Source organism: Pieris rapae, chromosome 11, assembly GCF_905147795.1.
Source record: "Pieris rapae chromosome 11, ilPieRapa1.1, whole genome shotgun sequence".
Taxonomy (NCBI): Eukaryota; Metazoa; Arthropoda; class Insecta; order Lepidoptera; family Pieridae; genus Pieris; species Pieris rapae.
In genome coordinates this window covers 1,011,913-1,025,530 of record NC_059519.1, presented here as the reverse complement: position 1 = coordinate 1,025,530, position 13,618 = coordinate 1,011,913, and the positions used below count along the sequence as shown (strand labels likewise).

Sequence of the window (13,618 nt, the reverse complement as noted above, 5' to 3'; positions counted from 1 at the left end):
AATAAATAATTTTTACATGAAGTAAGTTTGGTGGCGGTTTTTGTATGGATATGTTCATAAAACACTTTGGCGTAGCAAAGTGGGGGTCGGGGTTGAGCGGGCCGTACTACGTGACACCCACTTTATGAAAAATTTACAAACAAAAAACGCTGGCATAAAAATTTTGTTTTTTAGGGATTCCTTCACTAGCACTAGCTCAGCTCTATGTAGAATCCGGGGATTCCCGCTAAAAAAAGCCTGACGCTGTCGTGGGGAATTCCCCGTCCCATACTCCCGAACTTTAATTAAATAATCAATGTCCTTTATCATATAAAATTTATTGCTTTTTATTTTCAACACAACAACTTCCGCAACGGGTGCCACCAAAGGTAGCTACGCCACTGCAACTGACTATAATGGTTTAAAATAGGAGCTTTAACAAACTAATTACTTTTATGTTATTGGACAATATCGGAAACGAGGATGTTAAAACTTATGTGTAAAGACTAGAAGGTTAAATATTGGCTTCAAGTGTGCGGTGACTTTTTTGTTCCCAATTATTTTATTAAAGTTTATATGTAACTTAACTAAAGTTAGGCCTCAGATTTCTGAATCTGTTTCATGATCAATTTTTCAATCTAATAGGCAAGAAGGCGATCAGCCTCCAGTGCCTGACACGTCGTCGACTTTTTGGGTCTAAGACATGTCGGTTTCCTCACGATGTTTTCCTTCACCGTTCGAGCAAATGTTAAATGCGCATATAGAAAGAAAGTCAAAGTCAGAAATGAGTTGGAAAGGTTATAAAAATCATTACTATTATTATTTAAATAAAAGTCAATGTAAACACGTATATTTAATATCACAGCAAAAATCACAGTCAATCAAGTATTTTATCCAATTTTAATTGTAATTTCTTCGGTTCCGGCGTGTTTATAACGGTGACAGCCACTCTATCGCCCAATTTGGGAGAATAATTTCCTAGTTGACTCTTATGTATTAAGCCGTTATCGCCGACACCACAGTCCACAAAACAGCCGAACGGTACCACATTTCGTACTACACCTAGAAATAATATTAATAATTTAAAATGGTAGTTCGTGATACATAGTAGTGATACAGCTATCACAAATGGACGGGTGTCAGGCACATGGTACTTACTAGTCCATACACCACACACATACACAAAGAAGGAATGGATACTAGCGATAATTATTAGTGTTTTAAACGAATGTTAAATTAATTAAATGTGTAACAAGAGCATTGAAATAAATGTTTTTTTTTCAAACTGGACAGACACGGCTTCAAGTATTTCCGAACCAATCTGACTAAGACTAAGTGATACCTAGAAGATCTTATGTTCCAAAATAAACGTATTTTAGGGTTCTTCAAGAAAAGTGGGTACCAACTCTTAAAAGGCTGGCAATTACTTGGGAGCCTCCTGGCTATGTAAGTGTCCATGGGCGACGGTATCACTTAAAAACATTTCAAGACTAGGAGGGTAGTTTAAAATACATCTACAATCCTACCCTCACTTTAGATACCAAATAGTAAGAATGCTGCACATCGCCGATTCCGTGATGATTAAAATTTATGTACGTTTTACACACACAAATCGTTTGACACACACACATTGATGCAAATTACCTGTCAAAGACGTCCCCGTAACCAACTGTTCGTTACTTTGCACTGACACAGAGTACACAGGTCTACAGAATGTAATAACATTGTCTTCGTAGGATTTTTGTTTAAAAGCGGTGACAATTAACTCCAGTGTACTGACATCTGTGGCCAAGTCCTTGCTGAGTGATGTAATGTCAATTGTCAAAATTTTTCTCTCTACTAAATCCGGGAAATTCGGTCGAGTCAAATGTTTTATATCCACACCGATTTTTTTAGCAAATCTGAAAGACAAGAGTTATAAGTCCCTCGACTAAATAGAGTATAGGGAGAAGATACATTTTTGTATTTGATTTCATTTCTAACACAGAACTTGACGTTTTGAGTTCTTTGCAATCGTGGTCAGTGAAATTCTGATTAATACAAAAATAAATTAATCAGTCAGTACAACTTTTTTAGACCTGGACCTCAGATCATATAAGACATCTGTGTCTGTTTCATGATCATTTGTCAATCTAATAGTAGGTATCAGTCTCCTGTGTCTGACACACGTTACAGACTGTTTGTCTAATGCTGGTTTCCTCAGAATCTTTTCCTTCAGAATCCTTTCCGTTTGAATATTTTTGCGCACATGAATTAAAAAAATTACGAAGCTATGTAAAAATCCGTAGCAAATATACAATACTGAACCCAGTTCGGAAACGACTAGAATGAAACATAATATGTAATATTTCCCGCCTCAATGAACACACATAGTGTAAGCCAAAAATATTTTATCTAAAAAAAAAACACTTTTTACGCTTTATTTTTTGTTATTTTTAGCAACTCTGGCCTATCTATTATCTATTAAACAGACGAACACATCTGCTCTACGTTAGGTTACGGTATAACTACTCACAATTTAGCCACTCCATAGCTTTCTGGATGGATAATAGTGCTATCCAAGGGTTCTTTTCCACCGACGATCTTTAAAAAACCAACACATTGCTGGTAAGTAATCTTTCCAATGCCGGATACTTTTAAAATTTCAGCACGTGTAATGAAAGAACCATTTTCTTCTCTGTAAGATATAATTTTTTTCGCTCTACCGTCATTTAGGCCGGATATTCGCCTGTAATATTAAAAAATGTTTTTAGATTACCAATCCTATATTATTATTGCAAAGAAAACTTTAGTTTAGACTATTATAAATAAAAATTGTTATATAAAGCAATATTGTTACCTAAGCATAGCTTGAGAAGCGGTGTTTATATCGACTCCCACCAAACTAACGACCTTTTCAACGGCACTGTCTAAGGCCGCTTCTAACATTTTCGGAGGTATGTCGTGTTGGTACAAACCTACGCCAAGGTTCTTTGGATCAACCTGAAAAGGCCACTAAAGTTTACAACGTTCTGAAATTACCTTTTACACAAGTATGAGTAAACGAAAAATATATAATCAACTAGCTGACCCGGCAAACGTTGTTTTGCCATGTTTTTGTGCCAAAAAATTAAAGTTTATAATTAACACAAAAACATAAGCAATGATTGTAGAGGGGTGAAAATTTAGGGTTGCATGTATTTTTGTATGGTGTATCGTAAAAAAATAAAAACGACAATTTTGTCTAAAAAATAAATAAAAAAAATTAGGGGTGGACTACCCTTAACATTTAGGGGGATAAAAAATAGATGTTGTTCGATTCTCAGACCTACCCAATACGCACACAAAATTTCATGAGAATCGGTCGAGCCGTTTCGGAGGAGTTCGGTTACTAACCCCGTGACACAAGAATTTTATATATAAGATAATAAAAAAACATGAGTTCATTTCGGTGGCGGTTTCTGAAGGGATGTTCAAATAAATGAAGATTTGTTAGAAGCCGGGTGTCAACGGGCTTCAATCGTTCCATGATAGAGCGTTCACGAGTATGACGCATGGCCAGCCATCGGCCGCCTCCCCATATTTTAGGGACAGACAAGCCGCCGCATGGACGCGCGTAAGGTTACATAACTCACAACATTTTGCTTAGGAACATCATTTTGTTTGATTTTTATGAACCAATTTTCTAAATCTTATTATAAGACACGTACACTTGAATTGAAATTTTAATGAAACACGACAATAAAACTTACCTTAATAAGTTCTCCTAAAGGATCAAGTACTCTCCTTGCAATCGATAAAGCTGATATCAAGTTCGGATCCATGTTTGGATGTTCCTGATAAAAAAATACTTTCTAGTTGAATCTATACTTTCTGCTCTAACAACTTAATTATAAAAAAATAAGTATTTAATTTTTGCATGAAAAATTATAATAAAAAAATCTTGACAAGATTTATGTCGATGTCGCGATCCTTTTTTTCTGTATAGGTAACTTTCTGTCCCTGATTACGACGACCTCAGAGAGTCAAAATGAAGGCACTAGGATCTTACGTAAAGTACTGGAATAAAGAAAAAAGAAAGTGAAGTGAGAGGAAGAAAGAGAGGGAATTCAGGGTTAAAGACGAACACACCTTCTGAGCTTCCTTACTAATGGAGTATATAGATGCCCCCTGCTCCGGTACAATGATGATTGGTATACCATCAGATATGTGATGGCTCTTCAACCATGTCTCTGTTTCCCGACACGCTGTACCATTTCCCAAACCTATTAATTCTACTCTGAAACCAATTTTTACTTAAATTATCGCATTCTAATATACAATCTCCGCGACGCCAGCAAAGTATTCACCTCTCTTTCTATTACAGTATAAACACAATATGAGAGAAAGAGGCAGGTGATTAGTTAAAGGTTTATTACACTTAGTTTTTAGAGAGGCCCAGTAATATAATAAATTATTAAAAAAATTGGTATATTCGATTTTCTTGGGGCAGCTGCCCCTACCTGCTTCCGAAACTAAAAAACCTGTGTTTAGTTTTGTTTTGTTTTAGTTATCCTTCTTATGCGTAACAAGATGAACATCTTTTAAAAAAATTGTTCTACGTTTGTGGAAAAAACGACACTAACAATAGAAAAAGGGTATTAATTTTAATTAGATTGAAGGTTTTATTATAACGCATTGTCTAATTAAATAATGTTTATTTAGATATCACAAAAAACCTAAACTGTTGACTATAGCTAACTTCAGTGTGTCGGTTTTTTTTAACGGAGTGCGCGCGCATTTTAAAAATTTAGTCTTATCATTTTACCCTAACGCGCCAAAAGAAGTATAACTTTAAAAAATCGATTAATATTCACAGGCTACTAATATTTGACTATAAGTAATTAGTTTAAAATTTAAATTGGTACTAAAATAAGGTCCTATTATTATAAGATATATTTACCCATGTTTCTCGAGCAAATCTACCAACTGCTTAGCTGCCGGGTCATTTTTGTTTTGCTGCCTCAAATTAGGGTATATCGTACACGCTTCTAACATCGCGCCATTTATATCTATAATACCGACCTATAAAAAAAACCACTATATTTTATGTGTGAAAGGAACGAAAGCGCCTTTTTTTCTTTTGCTGGATATATTTGGTAGTGAGCTGATCGGTTGGGTGCCTTTTTCAAACCTACTTCGCTATTTTGCTGATGATTTTTTTTGGCTTTTAGTGCCAAAAAATATCTGGTAAATTAATTTTTTGTGTGCTTATCTTATCTTATATATGTTTTAATTGTACTTTTTCATTTTTCGTTTCTATTTTTTGTATAAAATTTAGTCTAATTGTCATACATTTTAGATGGAAAATGTAATCAGTAGACTTAGTACTATGTATGATGCCGTAAACTTAATAAATACATTAAAAAATAAATAAAACAGCGCGAACGTGGTCGAAACGAAACGACAATGCACGTGCAAATAATAACACACACACACAATATGTAAATTTTTGGGTCTAATGCTTGTCTTCACTTCAGGACTTTTCCGATCACCAAGAAGTACATTACTTTCAATTTTTGGTCATCGTTTCTTAAAGGGCAAATGGAAAAAATATATGCTGGAGTTGAGTAGTTTATGAATTCATGTCGAAAGGTCGATACACAATTAAAAATATAAGCCCAGTAACCCAATTCAGAAAAAAAAGATAAAATTGATATTGTGGCCCTTAAGCCACTAGGCTAACACATGTTAAATTTAATGAATATACTTTATAAAACATTGAATTTAAAAATGTATAACTGACTTCAACCATCTCGGAAGAGCATATTACTAACATATAGAAAACCAATCTCAAAAAATAATTAAAAAAAAATCATCAATGTTATTACTTACAAATATCTAAAAGAAAAAAGCTTAAGTAATTAAAAAAACGAAATTCACCTTACACCCAGCTTTAAATCCAGGATCTAGGCCAGCTATTCTCCTATTTTTAATAGGTTCTGTTAATAAATATTTCTCCAAATTGTTTGTGAAGGTTTTAATAGCCTCCTTTTCAGCAGCTGTGGTCAGGTCTGACCGTACTTGTCTCGACAGCCAAGACTTTATCAGACGATTGTATGCATCTTGGAGTCCTTTGCGGACCCAATGGCTGCTACCCCATAGTGGTAAACAAAACCTTGAAAATTATATTTTCCTTTATATAGAATATTCACACTAAATAACACAACTATCATTTATATCTGACACATGACAACTGATTTTGGTTTGAGAAATGGCAGTTTAATTTTTGCTTTCTTCCTAAGAGTAACTTCATAGGTCATTGCACATAAAGACAGAAAGTCCATTGGTACACAACCCTCGTTTGACCTATCTAAGGGATGATGGTGGCATGCTAAAGCCAATCAGGACAGCAGAGCTCACACACAATTTTTATGTAGATAACTTTGTAACAATATGAATATCACACTCTTTCATTAAACTAATTTATTTTCTACAATGTATGGAAGGAGCTGCAATGTGCAACCTCGTTCTACATAACATGTATATAGAGAACAAATATTTAGCTTAAATCAGTAATTGTTATAAGAAAATAGGAGCAAATACATTATAGTGAGAATAAAATGTAACATGGAAAATAAGACAATCTTAATCAAATTAGTGCTGAAATGAAGACTTATCTATTGATATTTTAATATTTAAACAATTAACAGAGTCTATTTAAAAGGTTTTGTTTTTTTTCTGCGAGATATATTCATTTTACAAAGTTAATTCATATCCATGTGCAAATACTTAAAATGTATATGGACATCACTTAACATCTGGTTAAGGTCCTGCCTTGGGCATGGGGCAAACTACATTTTCTATTAATTAAAATCTTTTTCTAACTACCTTTCTAATTTATTATAAAACCAATCTGGTACAATAACTTTAACCGACAATATCTTTTCATCTTCTCCTCTGTTAATAGCCAATGTTTGATAACTCTTCACAAATTGTACAGGACACTTCCATTCAAAATATAACTTATAGGTGTCTGGATCTGATTTAGTATCATATTTTTTGTTTGCATCTTTCTTTGTATCCTTTGTAGAACTTTTTGTTCTGCTGCTTTGTAATGTAAATTTTGTTTCTTCTTTTCTGTAACAGTTATTGTCATACATTTTACATGGACGATTTTGTAAATTTACCATAGATTTCTTAAACTTTAATAAATAAATAAATACATCAATTGATCAAAATTATTTTAAATACAAATCTTTCTAGGCAATAATTAAAAAGTTAACTGTATTTTAACTTAAGGAATTTCTATTGTAGTGTCTTTTTTTAATGTAATCATGTCAATATATTTCGCATTTACTACTGCAATACCATTATCATTAAAATGCCATTCATCTTAAAAATAATATTCTCAAAATTATTATATCAGCACATACATTAACATTGTTTATAAATTCTATATAGATGAAAAGTGCATATATAATTGTCAAATACATATATCGCAGTAAGTACTAGACTATGAATAATAATTAGTGCATGTCAATCATCTAGAATGGTTCACAGACCTGACATGACATGTCTGAACATACACACAAATACAGTAGTATTACATACTCACAATTTCCTCATTTCCTCTAGAACTCTTGTATCCTTATATATAATATCAGCAATAATATGAGTAATGTGAGTTTCCACTTTATCAACAGTAGACAATTCATCACTCCCATTGCATAATAATTGTAAATCAATGTATTCACCATTCAATGCTTTGATTGCATATGGCTCAATACCGAGGTTCCTAGCTCTTTCAGCAAGTGACAATGAATGTGATTTGAGAGGTGAGTACTAAAATCATTTGTCAGTACCTTAGTGGGAATTTGGATCATTTGTTGCAATGTAAAAATAATTTTAAAAAATGCAAATAAATTAATGAATTAAAATTACAGACAGGCCAGGCCTACAAGTATTTGGAAAGGAGGATTGGAAAAGAAAACAAGGCACTTACCACTAAATCAAGCTCTGATAAATTCCTTGCATTTAATATGCTCTTCTCAACTTCAGGTGTTAGTTTTTTGCACTTTTTTAAAGTTTCTAGTACAGACTTAACTTTCTTTTTAAAGTGATTAATACATTGATAACTATCGAATATTTCTTGTAGTCTGTAAATTAGTAATTACTTTAAGAAAACATAAAATATTTACTATTTAATTAGGAACACTCCTCTTTTTTTAAGTTGTTTAAAAATATAATATGCTCTAACTGCAACATAAACAATCTATGATAAACAAGACTTGTATTTTTTTACATTTGAATTCTCTTGAAATAAATGTTTTTATAGATAAACCATAAAGATTACCTGTCAGGTAGGAGATGCCCTATAGCTTCTTTGCGGTATCTTGCAATGAATGGTAAAGTACAGCCCTCAGTTAATAATTTAATAAATCTTTCTGCTAACAGTTTGGGCAGTTTTTCTTTACAAGAGAGCATTTCAGCTTCATTCCACACGTTATCTAAACTTTTTATGGTTTTGTCATCTTCAACATCTACATTATTATATTCTTCTATTGCTGTCTGCTCTTTCAGGGTCTTAGTCTTCTTATTTGGTATTTTTTTAACATTATCACTTTCTTCATTATTAGCAAGTTTTCTTTTGCGTACAACCTTTTTTGCTTTTTCCATTCTTAATTAGTATACAAGAAGTTATTTTGAAGAATACTTGATCACAGCGGCAATGATTCTTAATAAATAAATGCAAAATTAATTAATGTACATTTCATAATTCGTTAGCTCAAAAATCAAAACACAAAATACATATTGCATATACGATAGATAATAAATTAAATAAAAAATAATAAATTTGTAAGTTTGTCAATTGTCAGTGTGATATACACTAAATTATTAAGGACAGAATACCAAAATACTATTATTCTAAATCTTTTTATTAGAGTGCTTTCCTAAGGCACTATTACGTACAATTTTAAGAGTATTTATTGCCAGTTCAGGTTATTTAACTGCCGCCTGTTGCTCGATTGGCACCACCCAGGGGACACGTGTATGGTGGGCCTAGGGAAAGGTGGTAAATCCTTCGGACGTAACATCGTCCCCCAAAAAAAAATGCGATAGACAGGGCGTTTATTAAAAAAACGGAATAGGTATCATTTAAATTTATTTTAACAATACACTGATTAACTCTGGGATCCCACTCTAAATTAATATTTTCTGGCATATATAATTTTTCTTCTTTCATATTATAGTCAGCTGAAAAAGTATAAAAATTCAATATATGTTGTCTATTCCTTATTTAAAAAAACTGATGATCTTACCTAAGGTTTGGATAAATTTATTAAATGTTTCTTCATTTCTTATAACACATGCTATGAAGGCACTTATGGATTTATTCCTCAGGAAAAAAGATTGTAGGACCTTACATAGAGGCTCTAATATATATGGATCATATACTATATCTGCACCTATAATAATATCTGGAATGTCTGGAACTTCTATTTGATCAATATCATTCCAGTCTAACATCATTACTCCTAAAAACATTAAAAAATTATAAGAGTTACCTCAATAGCCTACTTGATAACTGACAGTGCTCAATCAAAATTCTAGACTGAATATCATTAAATCTTTTCTTTAAGGCAGTATGCACAATAAGCTCAAAAGCTTATTGTGCATACAAACATCATTTCACAAGTAAGAGACATTACTTATATTATTCTTACTTATCAATTTGCCATCAACATCATATTCTGTATATTCTTTTGCTAGTCTTCGACTTGTTAGAGGAAAGTTTATTACTATATTTTCATTAATTGCATTTAAAACATCTTCATGGCAATCAGTTAATGTTACAGAAGTAGGGTCACAGAACTTTGTAACAGTTATGCCAGTAAAACCAATGCCAGAGCCCAATTCTAATATTTTTTTATTATAAAAAAATTTTTTGTTCATAAGAATCCAATCTGTCAATAAACGAGCTGCCTGTAATGCACATACAGAAATATTAAAATACATAAGTAAATAATAAAAACTTTGAGAAAATATATTATATACCTCCCAAGTTTTCATTCCTGTAGTTCCATTAACAACCATATTATTTGATTCCTTCAAAGTAACAATTTGGCTAAAATTTCTCCCAATAACATAATGTCTATAGTAAAAATCATCTATTCCTTGTTTGTTACTCATTATGGTACAGAGGTAGTCATAGATGTTTTCATGAACATCTTGCCTTCCCTCTAAACATTTCAAAATATTTTTTAAGTATAACCTACAGAAATTGCTGCTTACTGGATACATTTTTAAAAGATTATTATTTAATGTTAAGTTAAGAAGCTTTTCTTGTGCAGACCATGTTAAGGACTCTAATTCATGCGGCTGTAACAAAAATTATATTTTACTTAGAACAGTAATCAATTGATACCAGTCAATGTTGATATAATAATAATATTATGTCCTACTTCTACCAATAGTAGCAATCATACTTTTAAAACTTACGCTTAAATAAAACGTATAGAATCCATTGTAAAAACATTTGGCTAATTTGTAAATAGCGGTTTCTTCTTCTGTGTTACTCGTCATTGTTTGAAGACCAAGAAATTATAAAAACACAGTTACAATATAGTCTATTAAGATTGCATTAAAAATGTCACCATAAACTGTTAAAAACTGTAAAGGTACAGTCTTTAACAGTTTACCGAGGTGTTGTTTTATAACTGTAATCCGCTATATTATTAGTGTATGTTATTTATGCTAAGCAATAATTATAGTGTAATCTAATAAATCTAACATAGTTTTTAACACGCCTTTGGCATAATAATATGACACTTGACAGTGACGACACGCATAATGCAAAACCTAAACCAAGTACCACGATGATGATAATTGATAACTGTCAATTGTCATATCTTGTTTTTCTTTCATTCTAATTCCTAAATAATATTAGGGTTATGTTTTTCTTTAACCGTTTCGTTGCAATAGTTATTTGCATGCGTAAATTAATTTAAAGTAAATAAGGTAAAAATGAACGCAGAGTCTTCGTCGCCACCGCCATCTCAAAATAAGGCAGATACAGAATCGGGGAAAAAAGATGATCCTCAAGGGGAAGCTTGGGGTTACGATTTGTATCCTGAAAGGAGAGGAACATTTACTCCAAAAATAACCAATATATTATTAGGAAAAGAGGGTAAAGAGAGCATAGAAAAGTTTAAATGCGAAAAAAATGTTTACCATTGTGTAAAAAATAGTAAGTAGTAAATACTATGTAAATGCATAGTTATTTAAAATACAACATTTTCTGTATTGTTAACGTAAGCAAAATGTTTAAATTTTTAGGTCCAATTGTGAAAACGATGATGGCAGCTCTCAAAAGTTCTGGTTGGTTAGTTTTATGCTTCTAATATTTAATGTCTAAGCTTGCGTATAAAACTTTTAATTGAATGACTTCTTGTTTCAGTCCTATTGATATTAGAAGACACATATCATGTGAAGTTTGTGACTATTCTGTTAGTGGCGGGTATGATCCTCAGTTGAATCAAGTAAGAAAAAAAAATTCCGAACTAATATATTGTCTAACCCTAAAAATGTCTAATGTAAATAAAGTTTTTAGTACAAGGATCTTACCATGAACTTATATTGCAATTTTTAAATAATATTAGATTGCCATTGATTATTTTCTGTTAAGTTACAAACTACCAAAAGCATATGGTCTTCAATCAGATAAACTTTAATAATATGAACATTTCCAGATTGTAGTATGCCAAAACGTATCTACAAGAAAAGGAATGGTACAAGGTGTATTGACCCATGAAATGATCCATTTGTTTGACTATTGTCGAAACCAATTGGATTTCAAAAATATGGAACATTTAGCATGCACAGAGATTAGAGCAGCTAACTTGACTCACTGTTCTTTTGTGAGTGCATGGTCACAAGGAGATGCTTCTTGGGGGAAAATAAAAAAGGCACACGAGGTATATTTAAAACAAAAACTTTTACAGATAATAATAAATAAAATACCTTAGAGATGTGGCCGACATTATTTGTAAACATAACACAATTTCTTTTTAATATCATTCACATGATAAAGTATAATGTAAATGTGATATCTACTTAAGGCCTAACTGCATGCTAGATTGTAGGATTATTTATAAACATTTTTATTTTATATATTCCAGGATTGTGTTAAAACTAAAGCATTGTATTCAGTACTTGCTGTAAGACAAATTGGGAAAGTAGATGCAGTTGCTGTAATTGAGAAAGTTTTTCCAAAGTGCTACAATGATATGGAGCCCATTGGCCGCAGGATACGAAGAAACTCTGAAGACATATTCAGAGTACAAAGAGACGCATCATATTATGGTTATACATAAATATTTATTTAAAATAATGTTGTTAGAGTAGAGTTTAAGATTATAGTGACCTTTATGAAAAAATAATAGTATTTGATAATTTAAATAATGTCTTTTATTTAATATTTATTTTACTATTTACATTTTTAACAAACATGTTCTGAAAGTCTTATTATCTGAATATAACAATAACAAAAATGAATGGATGAACAAAATGATAAAAATTTTTTATGAAATCATACTTCAAACATTTTGAGAGTTAAAAGTATTTGTGCATTACGAAAATTTAAATGATGGGAACTGCTATCTGTTAGATTACTATAGTTTTACACTGATATATAATATGATTCACTGCTTATGAACATAAGTCTTATAATAATAAAAACATAGAGTTTTTATATAAATTAACTACCTATATTGGTGTAAATAAAATTAGTTTGATTCAAATTTACCATGGCATATTATGATAAATTATTATTTTTATGCATAGATAAAGTTTTGTTATTTTCCCTTATAAAATAAATAAGCATTATTGTTTTTTTTTGTTTAATATTTTTCATGAATAAAATGTTAGTCTAGTGACTTACTAGCAATAATTGCTACAGCCTTAGTCTGGCATTTTTATTGATAAATGTTGACAAATTTCAATAGGAATTAATGTTATATTGCATTTTAAAATATCAACAATAGAATATTCATATAACATAACAATATTAAGGTAGTTTCTAAATGTACAGTACATACATTAATTTACACAATATGGTAGGTATATCTATATTTATATAGTTCAACAAAAATCCTGTGAACAATTTAAAACATTTAGGTATTCTTTGATTTCATGATTACTGCACTTATCCAGTTCATGAAGACCGGTCATTATTCTGAAACTCTCTCGTAACTCAACATATTGTGATTTTACTTGTACCTATTAGTTCACAGGGTGTTTGGTGTCTTTAATAAATCATTATTAATATAAGACAACTAGCTGACCCGGCGAACTTTGTTACGCCTTAATGGCAATTAATAAGCAGTTTTTTTTTATTGGAAAAAATACAAAAAAATTAAATACCTACATTAATCATTCATTACACGAATGGGCAATGGCACTATCATTTCATTATAATTTATAATTATTTATTTAATATAAATAGTTTGAATATTGATTTCTTACAACTATCAAATTGTCATCTATACGTCATTACATAGCTGTCATTATACGTCAATTACATAGCGTTCACAGATCATTTGCGTTTTGTTATTCCAGGTCTGATTCTTTTTTGTTATACCATATTTTATAGTGACTGACGTTTCATGTCAAGTCACAC

General features: G+C 31.3%; 3 protein-coding genes across 4 annotated transcripts; 1 reads left to right on the top strand and 2 right to left on the bottom strand.

The window, feature by feature from the left end:
* Nucleotides 1-813: 813 nt before the first annotated feature.
* Nucleotides 814-8,732, bottom strand: LOC110995583 (S1 RNA-binding domain-containing protein 1). The gene is made up of 12 exons (XM_045629997.1): nucleotides 8,294-8,732; nucleotides 7,943-8,096; nucleotides 7,556-7,782; nucleotides 6,829-7,077; nucleotides 5,881-6,115; nucleotides 4,901-5,022; nucleotides 4,090-4,237; nucleotides 3,711-3,794; nucleotides 2,819-2,961; nucleotides 2,495-2,707; nucleotides 1,624-1,880; nucleotides 814-1,041 (listed from the first exon to the last, which is right to left on the bottom strand). Exons 1-12 carry the CDS (start codon nucleotides 8,614-8,616, stop codon nucleotides 857-859), a joined length of 2,340 nt encoding a protein of 779 aa, XP_045485953.1. The 5' UTR covers nucleotides 8,617-8,732; the 3' UTR covers nucleotides 814-856.
* A 182-nt stretch (nucleotides 8,733-8,914) lies between these two features.
* Nucleotides 8,915-10,734, bottom strand: LOC123689545 (protein-lysine N-methyltransferase EEF2KMT). 2 transcript variants are annotated; one of them, XM_045629999.1, is made up of 5 exons: nucleotides 10,428-10,734; nucleotides 9,997-10,320; nucleotides 9,666-9,924; nucleotides 9,261-9,476; nucleotides 8,915-9,195 (listed from the first exon to the last, which is right to left on the bottom strand). In XM_045629999.1, exons 2-5 carry the CDS (start codon nucleotides 10,240-10,242, stop codon nucleotides 8,945-8,947), a joined length of 972 nt encoding a protein of 323 aa, XP_045485955.1. In that variant the 5' UTR covers nucleotides 10,243-10,320; nucleotides 10,428-10,734; the 3' UTR covers nucleotides 8,915-8,944. The 2 variants fall into 2 exon arrangements, with proteins under 2 accessions (XP_045485955.1, XP_045485954.1); XM_045629998.1 differs by having other exon boundaries at nucleotides 10,441-10,733.
* Nucleotides 10,735-10,852: 118 nt separating this feature from the next.
* On the top strand, nucleotides 10,853-12,517 carry LOC110995578 (mitochondrial inner membrane protease ATP23 homolog). The gene is made up of 5 exons (XM_022262797.2): nucleotides 10,853-11,188; nucleotides 11,278-11,323; nucleotides 11,399-11,480; nucleotides 11,691-11,915; nucleotides 12,120-12,517. Exons 1-5 carry the CDS (start codon nucleotides 10,966-10,968, stop codon nucleotides 12,312-12,314), a joined length of 771 nt encoding a protein of 256 aa, XP_022118489.2. The 5' UTR covers nucleotides 10,853-10,965; the 3' UTR covers nucleotides 12,315-12,517.
* The last annotated feature ends 1,101 nt before the right edge of the window (nucleotides 12,518-13,618 follow it).

What these genes read in the sequence shown, in the direction of transcription:
- LOC110995583 (XM_045629997.1), bottom strand. Translation starts at nt 8,616, where the DNA reads ATGGAAAAAGCAAAAAAGGTTGTACGCAAAAGAAAACTTGCTAATAAT. An exon ending in CTTTAGGAGAACTTATTAAG is followed by an intron (nt 2,962 to 3,710) that starts GTAAGTTTTATT and finishes TGGCCTTTTCAG; the next exon opens with GTTGATCCAAAGAACCTTGG. An exon ending in GCTTCTCAAGCTATGCTTAG is followed by an intron (nt 2,708 to 2,818) that starts GTAACAATATTG and finishes TTAATATTACAG; the next exon opens with GCGAATATCCGGCCTAAATG.
- LOC123689545 (XM_045629998.1), bottom strand. Translation starts at nt 10,524, where the DNA reads ATGACGAGTAACACAGAAGAAGAAACCGCTATTTACAAATTAGCCAAA. An exon ending in TCTATACGTTTTATTTAAGC is followed by an intron (nt 10,321 to 10,440) that starts GTAAGTTTTAAA and finishes TTTTTGTTACAG; the next exon opens with CCGCATGAATTAGAGTCCTT. An exon ending in CAGGAATGAAAACTTGGGAG is followed by an intron (nt 9,925 to 9,996) that starts GTATATAATATA and finishes TGTGCATTACAG; the next exon opens with GCAGCTCGTTTATTGACAGA.
- LOC110995578 (XM_022262797.2), top strand. Translation starts at nt 10,966, where the DNA reads ATGAACGCAGAGTCTTCGTCGCCACCGCCATCTCAAAATAAGGCAGAT. An exon ending in TTACCATTGTGTAAAAAATA is followed by an intron (nt 11,189 to 11,277) that starts GTAAGTAGTAAA and finishes TTAAATTTTTAG; the next exon opens with GTCCAATTGTGAAAACGATG. An exon ending in GCTCTCAAAAGTTCTGGTTG is followed by an intron (nt 11,324 to 11,398) that starts GTTAGTTTTATG and finishes TTCTTGTTTCAG; the next exon opens with TCCTATTGATATTAGAAGAC.